Genomic DNA, 9,274 nt, shown 5'->3' on the forward strand with positions numbered 1-9,274 from the left:
CTCCCTTCTTTGCTCTCTAATTTTAATGCTGAATGCATAGCAATTTTTGAATCTTTAATCCATATTGAAAAAATGAACTATTCGTAGTCTGTTATTTTTACTGGTTCACTCAGCTGCTTAAAATTACTTCAGTCATCCCCATTAAGTTCTAACTTTTCAATTATCATTTGTAATATTTTTACTTGTCTTTTTAAATTATTTCGATGCGCCAAAATTATTGTTTTTGCCTGAATTCCAAGCCACATTGGAATATCAGGCAATAAAAAAGTAGATTCTCTTGCAAGGTGGGGTTCTGAAGTTGGTAATTTAAAAAACGACCGGGTGGATTTCTCAGATATTTCTAATTTGATTAGAGTAGTTAATTTTGATTCTTGGAAAGTGGAGTGAAATTCTTCTAAATTGCCAAAGGGATTTTTTATAGTAATATCCAGCCTGACATTCCCTCCGAACCTCGGTACAATAGCGCGTGTAAACTTAATAGGTCTAGGATTGTAACTTTTTGCCTTATCGGGTCTTTATTACTCCTGTCCAGTCTCCAGTATCATTATTACTTCCTGGCGTTTAATTTTTAATTTTAATAGTTATAATTTATCATTAATATAAGATTATGTTTTTGATATAATAATTTGATAATTTTGTCGTAATTTTTCTAGTTATCAAGTTCTATCTTCCTTCTAATATTTTGCTGTAAGTTTCTCTTTTCTGTCAAATAGGCTTGGTGGGTTTTTCGGTTAGTGCCTATTTTAATTTATGTTGAAATTTTTGTTGTTTTTTATGTGTTTATTATTACAATTGATATTTTGTACTATTTTTTTTTTCAAAGATATTACAAATACAAGTAGCTTTGTTTTAGGACACTTTACATAACTGCGAAAACCAGGTTTAGATCCGTCGGGTGGTCGTCGAGATTTATTATAAGCATGGGACGTTCAAGGTCATTCGGTATGTACTCTTTTTTAATAAAAAAGGTTATTATATTTGGAAACTTAACAGGATCGGTGGACATAGGGTCCTTAGTAAAACCTTAAGTTTGTGACCTTGTGAACGACCACCGCTCGTGCCGCAATTTTGAAAAAATGGTGCTTGAAATCAGTTTTTTGTGTATAATTACGTCCCTGAAGGTTTTATAGAAAAAAAAATATACGAAAGTCTAAGTAAATAAAATTTACTTAAAAATCGTAATAATTTTTTTTTTGTAGGATCAATACTTTCCAAGATACACGTTTGAACATCAAATACATTTTATCAAAATAGCGGAAAAGCGGTATTTGAACTAACTTTTTACTAATTATTTGATAGTTGATCTACGAAAAGTCATCATCATTCCATGTCCACTACCTAGTTGGAGCATATGGTGTTCACAAAAATCCTCGAGGCATCTCGGTCGGATGCCAGCTCCTGTGCATTCTCACAAGTCAGGTTCGCATCTCATAGTTGTGACATGAACTACCAATCAAATTAGCAGCGGAGGTCTAAGACGTCGAGAACTTGATGCCTTGTTAAGCAGACTAACCTGAAGTAGCATTATGTAATATTAAATTATTTTTATATTATAATGTACACTGTTTAAAGCATTTGTAATACCTACCACCTGTATATTTGTAAATTTCGATTCTTTTATTAGAATACTCAACTGCGAGAGAAAAAAATACTGTTTTTAAAAACCATCGGCGGAACTTTTATTTGATAAGGATGGAATGTGAAAGGAAACAAATCGACACTATTCAAGACTAATTAATATAACCAGCACCCATATGCACATGGTAACAAATACAATATAAATATATTTCTTTGAAACTAGTCTGTTACAATAAAAGGGATCAATTGTATGACACAAAATGTCATCAAAATCTTAAAATACGAGGAGTAACGGGAATCGCGCTGTGGTGGGGAGGGAGAGCGGGTATGCCCATTTTTCAATCCGGTATCCATTAGTCCGAGCCCTCCTTCCACGATACGTGTATCCATCGACTTGGCGCGCGGCGTATGTAGCGTGCGATGATGCCTTCCTCCGCACTCGTCTATGTTGCACTTTGTCGCACAGCACTTCGATCGAAGCAGTCTGGAATCGCGCACGAATGTCCACTTGTCTTTCATACTAAGCCCCGAATATTCGCAGCATACATCGAGCTTGTGTGTTCCTTCTTTCACTATATACATTAAGTAGCATGTGTCCTTTAGAGGCGCGATTCCTCTCAGCCTTAGCGGGGCCTGCATTGATCTCGAGGCAGCCCGCGTTAGGTTAGGTTCGGCGAAGAGAGGTGTTCACCGTCGAATCCCTCGACGATCGCGACAACGTCCTCGCTGCGACGGCATAATCAGTCACAGCTTCCGCTGACGCGTTGTCTGGCAGCTTCGGAATCCACCGCATCCGCTCCAAGACCGTCTCCACGATAAGCTCAGGGTGTCCGAACGCAGATTCCAGCATCTTCATTATCTCAGTAACCTTACCCGGGTCCACGAGTAGGGCCGATACAGTCTGTCTGGCCCGTCCTGTGAGTTTTCTCTGCAGCCGTAGAATATTTTCTGCATTGGATAATGCACACATCTCCGTAGACTGGTCGAACTGTTTTAAAAATCCGCCACTCTAGCGGATCCCCCGAGAACTGGAGTAGGTCTCTCGCACCAGCCTGCCTTGCGATGAATGACGTCATCCTTGGGTCGTCACTTCGCGGCTGCGACGTCACTCCGGTCGATTCACCGTCCTTCAGTGCCTTCACGAATGCTGCGGCCATCCTGTTAACTGTGGGGTATGAAGCACTGTTTTGGTTGCTAACCCACTCGCCGGTGAGTCGTCTTGTCTCCGAATCCTTGGAGTCGAGTGTCGTCGGGTTCAATGTAGTATGATTCGCAGGGCTCGCTACGTTTGGTCGTGGCTCTGCGGCTTCATCCAAATGCGCCGGCCCGGGTTGAGTTGTTTCCAACGACCTGACCGGGTTTTCCAACCAGCGAACCATTTGTCTTTATTGAGGGCCTAGCACTCAGCTGACAAATACCAGAGCACCTAGCTACATTTATCCATTCATTATTAATTTATATCAACTCATTTATTTATTAAACAAGTTATGTACGTCCGGAACAGTGATGTTAAATCAATCACAAAGCATGCCACTTGTAATTTAGAGTTGCCAGCTTAAAAATCAGTTTCAGTACCGATTTTTGGCAGACTGCATAAAAAAAACTGCTCCAGAAAACAGAAATAAAGTACTGTTAACTATACCATGGAGCACTGATCCAGAGTATGCAACACTACAATGTGACCACAACCTGACTAACGCAAATATATCAGTGCATCCATATTTCTACTTAAAGTATAAGTAACAGTCCTTACGTCTTTTTTATCTGTACAGGACTTAAAAATGAAGTTACCGTAAAAATACTTCATAACTGTTTAGATATCGGCATGTGCAAAAGGAATATTATAGTTCACACATATAATAGTTCTGTGAGTGAAATAGAATCAGAACCCTGGACGAGCGTTTTTCCCTAGATGGCTATTCTTAAGCAAAAATCTTGAATAAGGAAATCGAGTGAAAATAAGGCTGCCTTGTTGTGTAGTGGTTGATGCGTTCCTCTACCATCCTTGAGGTCCTGACTTCGTTTCCAATATAGATTTTAAAGGTTGTTTGAAGTGCAATATTTAGTTGCGCCTCAACTAGCACCTGAAGCTTGAGACTGATTACCTTACCTTAAAGTAACAGATGATCAAAATACGCTGCATTTGGTTTACAAATACAGCGCCCTATGCCCCATACTGAGTGCGAAAAGGGAAATGATGATGACGATTCTTGTTTACAATGTAAATAATGATACCCGGATTGTGAGAAAACACTTTATTAACCAAATTTTGACTAAATTATGATTCAGTACATGTTTTCCGTTTATGAGCCACAAAAACTATTGTATCATCTGTTCTTCCATTACACTGGCCATCCATTCTGGTTCCTTAGCAGTGATTTTGTCAATTATACTGTTCACTTGGTAGCACAAGCTTTGGATCTGTCTGTCCCACTGTGGCAATACTTCCCGAGCTAGAAAATGAACAGACTACTTAACCATTTATAGAATCATGTGACAGTTCGGTTACAACCCATTTCAGTGCTTACAAAATCCAAAATTAACACCAAAGCACACTACGGGTACAAACCATTGTGCAATTAAAGTACATTTTCACATAAACAGATGATTTTGGTTGCTAGAAAATTTATTAGAGATTCACTCGCCTAACTCGCGTGAAACTAACAGGGATGCGTATGTGAAATATTGAAAAAACGGTAAAAATATATTTATACGCGATATTAAGTACACGTTTTGCGCTTTGTTCAAACAACCAAAACAATTGTTTCAACATATTTCATGTTTGCAAATTGAGAATACTTTGAGGTATTGTAACACAAATGGCACATTCCAATTTTCTACTGTTTTGTTAACTTTATTGTGAAAATTTTGAAAAACTGAAACACGCGTTTCATTATTTGCAGAAAGCTATCAAGCGACCTGGAGTGGTATTCTGAATTATATGGCGCGCATAGAGAATGCTATTTAAATGTGTTTTGTGTAAAAAACTAAATACGCGCTAAAAAAGCATTATCTACACGCTATACTGTTCAGAATACCAGCCCTAGTATTTTTTTTTTATTTGAAAGAAGTTTAGTAATAAAGGGTTAATGTGGTACAATTCAAACCATTTTATGCAGATTAACATACTATATGTATGCAACAAAGATTTAAAACATTTTATGGGTTTACACTGACCAATTCTTTCAGGCTGATAAGAGGTTATATCACAAACTCAGCCATTTTGGAGAGTATAAATTTTAATATTCCTGATGGATATCTCAGACAGTGTTAGCACGCACTGTTTTACCTCCCGACTTCCAGAACCAACCTGCCTTTGGTTATGCCGATTAGAAGATCAATCGGGCAGCTTAACACGATCACTTTGGAAATCAACATCTTTCACATCCGTACAACTATGTTTAAGAGGCAAATACTCTTGCTATTGGGGAGTACTATACGTTTATAATATCCTTAGGGTTCCTGGACTGATATGTTGTCCCAATTCAAGGCCTTAAATATTTTATTTTGTAATGTTATTTTGGTCCAATAAAACTAATTTGAATTTGAGGTGGCCACTTTCCACACTTAACGTTCACCATTCTGCCTAAGTTTGAATTCAGATGTTTAGGATCACATGGGGGTAACTACGAAAATACGTATTGTGAGTTAAGCTTAATTTCAGTGATGTTATAATCATATTTCAGGGTTTAGGATCACAAAAAAAGTAACTAGAAAAATACGGCTTTATGATAAACGCAAATATAGATTTTGATCTAACTGAGAAAACATGATTATGGCATTGCTGATACTGAGCCTAACTCACAATTAGAACTTTTGTAGCTACCCCCTGTGATCCCAAGCCCCTGAAATGTGATCTTAGATCACAGAAATTAACAGAAAAATTTAAGAAATATGGATGCTCAAACGTAGTCAAAATTTCATATGTTACACAGTGTGTGAAATTGCCACATAAACCAGTCAATAACAGGTCATAAACCCTGTATAAGCATAGACTAGATTTTGGAATACAGTAAACCCCCCAATAATGTTGAGATAGGTACCACGTTATCGGGGTGAACCTTATAGGTGGGACTTGACTCGCGCGGGATGACGTAATCTTCCCGGAACTTGCGGGCAGGGTAGTTCAACGTGACAGTTTAACTTTTTCTTGTTGTAAATGAGAATTATCTACATCGAGAGATAATGCGTATGACATCTATCGCGCGATATTCACATATTTACTTACTGTATAACGTGAATATCCCCGGGACAGAGCAGCGATGTGCCGATGAGTCATCAATGTTAGTTCCGCTGAACGTGTCTATCAAGGTCAAGGGACACGGGCCTACGTTATACGGGGGACCACCGTTATAGGAAAAGACGGCCGCAAACGTTATAGGAAAAAACCCTATAGAAGTGTATGTTATAGATACAACTCACTTTCGAAAGGTAAAATAATATAAAATAAGTCAAACAATGTGGCATAGGTAAAAATAATGTAAGGATGAAGATGTGAAATAGGGCAAACAATGTAGCATAGGCCAAAACAATGTGATAAAGGTTAATGATACATTACACATGCCAACATGATGATATATTGTGGAAGTAAAACTTACTTTCAAAATGGACAATAGAATCAATTTGGTCGATGTAACCATTCATTCTCCCCTCTGTGATCATTTGACTAGCGATTCGCTCAGCCTTCGCTGGAGGTATTTCTAATAATGACCCTAATTCTTCGAATGTTATGTTGTTGTACAGCTTGCTAGCTGATAACAAATTGTGTTCGAATACGGCTCTGTCTAAAATTGGGGAACCATCCACAGTACTTGCCTAAAATAAATCAATTTATTAAAATCACGCAGATTTACTAATTATAGTAAAAGAAATCAGTTAAAATAATAAATACTTTTTGATGAGTCTGCATTAACGCTTCAAATTCTTGAAGTTCAGACCTTCGAATTATTCTATCCAGATACATTTTCTCGAGGATCGAGTAAGCAGGAAGTTGTTGACATCTTTCATCTTTGAACAACGTAGCGAGCATACGAGATCTTTGCTGCCCTGTAAACGCAATACAACCATAGTATTTAGCAATATCTGGGTTTAAGCTTATATAGGCTTTGGTGTGAATAAATATTTACCAGCTGATGCCAATACTGTGCAAATAAGCGCATTACGTAGACATGTCATTCTTTCATCATCATGTATAATTGTGCGGTATGACAACTCATTGTATCTTTGGGCAGCTTCTATGAACTTTCTGAAACAAAACTAGGATATTGAAATACAGGTTTCATCACAAGGATTCCGTTGTCATTTAAATGCAGAAATCACAATTCTGCAATAATACAATTTTGAGTAGCTAAAAATATTAAGTTAAAAACTGGAATTATATAAATCAAAAAATATAAATATACATTTCAAGTACATCAATTTGTATTCACTGTTTTGGAAATTTAAAAAAAAAAAAATATTTCATGGGACATATATCTTAAAACTGACATTGAAGGATTGAGGATTTGTATATATAAATAACTGTTATAACAATACAAACTAAGGTCAATATCAAAATACTACAGACCTTCTGTAATCTAAAACACGAGCATAGCAAACTTTGTAATAGATCTGTAATTGCTCGTTGCTACTTTCTGCCTGAAGAAGTGAAGCTCTATTGACAAAAGCCTCCGCCTGAACTGGATCATCATCCTCCAAGTAAAGTCTCGCTATTTTTAAATAAGTCTCCAGTTTGTAATCCACGGAATATTGTCTGGAAGTTTACAATGCGTTTAAGCAAAAAGGCCAACAGAAAATTTAAATACATAGTGAGTAGTGAACTTTTTATCAGTCATGGTTAAACTTGAACCATTTATTTAGTGTAACTAAGTTCGGAAAACCTTAACTCATATTATGTTGATATAATATGACTACCATTAAATTATAGTATGTACACACTGAATAATTTCAGTGTCTTCATCTATCCAATTATTATTTTCTCAAATAAAATTCCCTATGAAAGGAATACACTATGTTCATGTATTATTTAAATAAAGTGAAATCTGAACAGAAAATGTGTTGACAATTTATAACTCTTTATTTTCTTTAATTAATGGAAGGGTGACACTTCAATCCACTTAGTTTGATAGACCAACTATTTGTTTAATTGCTCTCACAACATGGTCAGACTGGGGCGGTTTTTAAAACGTTTAAACTATACATAATTATACTTAATTTAAGTGTGTGTGGGAAGCATTTTTCCAAAAGTAGTTGTTTTCTGAATGTATTTCTAAGAAATAATTATTTTTAGTATTTACAGTAGAACTACATTTATTTGAACTTTTCAATTCATCCAGATTGCTATCATTCATCATGATCGTTATCAGGAAATAAAAAAAAAACGGGATGATCTAAATAAAAAGGGGCACTAGAGCACAAAGCAATTAACTTTGTTGGATATGTTGAAGAAAGTTTTTATGTGATAACGACTGGCACTCATTAATCCGGATAGTTGGAATGTTAGTGTAATATTTTTTATTAATGGGTTTTGTCTAATGTTATTACAAGATTTTAAAAACAGTTTTGACAGTCTTAAGCATTACACATTACAATAATACTCATATGAATTAAAGCGCTTTAGTATTTTTTTAAAAGAAAAAGTACATATTTGCGTACTTATGATTTGCTCAAATATTTTAATTTTGGGGCCATTTTAAAGTAGACTTAACAAACTCTTATAAAATCAGAATCAACAATCACTACCGTGGGAATGGTACCCAACATATTGATCATAACAGTATTGAACACAATATAAAATGCTTAACTCACTTTTGTCCCGTTTCAAGTGGTATTCCCACCAGAACGTTGGCAGCTTCTTTCCAGTTTTGATTTCTCTCATAAATATCGGCAAGGTGTTGCCTTATGCTTGCAACTTGCTCTTCAAAAGAAATAACCCTTGGTTGGACTTTGTCGAGCGTGTAGTGAGATACTTCTTTCGATACATCATCAGGCAATAATGTGAGATGGGTGCTCACATCTGTCAAAAGCTGTCTCGATATCACTAAACTCACATTTTCATTGACAACTAAAATTAAAAATCTATAATCAAAGGATGCATACTGTTGAATACCAATCTATAAAATAATTGGTAACCTGACTTACTTGCTTCAATGAAGACTTTTAAGGTCTCTGTCAACTCTTCAAATGGATTTTCCAACAAATCTATGAGTATATTTCTGTACCTGAAAATAAATAATAAAGCTTTAGCAAATACAAGTAGATACATTTATATTTTTTTGAAAACATACTAACTGCTTACTTTTCAGCTTGGTCTTTGTGAGAACTGCAAGAATTCCCTAACTCGTTTAGACTCTGGCGAACGTTCACAAGGGACATTGGCATTTTAGAATATTGAGAAACAAGTCTTTACCAAAAATCTGTTTTTGTAATCGAATTATTTAGAGAGTAAAAAAATTGCAAAGATATTCAGAATTCCTTAAAACGTAACAATATTTTTAAAACATCGACCCGGCTCAGATAAAAGAGAAATAGCATAGAAAATAAAAATGAAATAGAAATAAAGATCAGATCTTCCAAGAAAAAAAAATGTTCTTGTCCCATAAAGCAGATATTACCATAGGTTAACATCTGGTAGACGTAGACTACGACTAGAGATGAAAATAATCGACTAAATTTACTAATCGAATGATTAGTAATC

The 9,274-nt window shown here is 35.8% G+C and overlaps 1 protein-coding gene across 1 annotated transcript; it reads right to left on the minus strand.

The window, feature by feature from the left end:
• Positions 1-3,818: 3,818 nt before the first annotated feature.
• Positions 3,819-9,274, minus strand: CSN4 (COP9 signalosome subunit 4). Its single transcript, XM_088239499.1, has 8 exons — positions 8,876-9,274; positions 8,719-8,798; positions 8,386-8,641; positions 7,145-7,330; positions 6,705-6,823; positions 6,470-6,624; positions 6,177-6,393; positions 3,819-4,031 (listed from the first exon to the last, which is right to left on the minus strand). Exons 1-8 carry the CDS (start codon positions 8,956-8,958, stop codon positions 3,898-3,900), a joined length of 1,230 nt encoding a protein of 409 aa, XP_088095625.1. The 5' UTR covers positions 8,959-9,274; the 3' UTR covers positions 3,819-3,897.

Source organism: Micrasema longulum, unplaced genomic scaffold (genome assembly GCF_059751315.1).
Source record: "Micrasema longulum isolate JH-2025_06_02 unplaced genomic scaffold, ASM5975131v1 h1tg002175l, whole genome shotgun sequence".
Lineage (NCBI taxonomy): Eukaryota > Metazoa > Arthropoda > Insecta > Trichoptera > Brachycentridae > Micrasema > Micrasema longulum.

Bases quoted from the DNA above. Each gene is read 5' to 3' on its own strand.
- CSN4 (XM_088239499.1), bottom strand. From the start codon at position 8,958: ATGCCAATGTCCCTTGTGAACGTTCGCCAGAGTCTAAACGAGTTAGGG. The intron at 7,331-8,385 runs GTGAGTTAAGCA...GTAAACTTCCAG, and splicing joins CCACTTGAAACGGGACAAAA to ACAATATTCCGTGGATTACA. The intron at 6,824-7,144 runs GTCTGTAGTATT...GTTTTGTTTCAG, and splicing joins CGTGTTTTAGATTACAGAAG to AAAGTTCATAGAAGCTGCCC.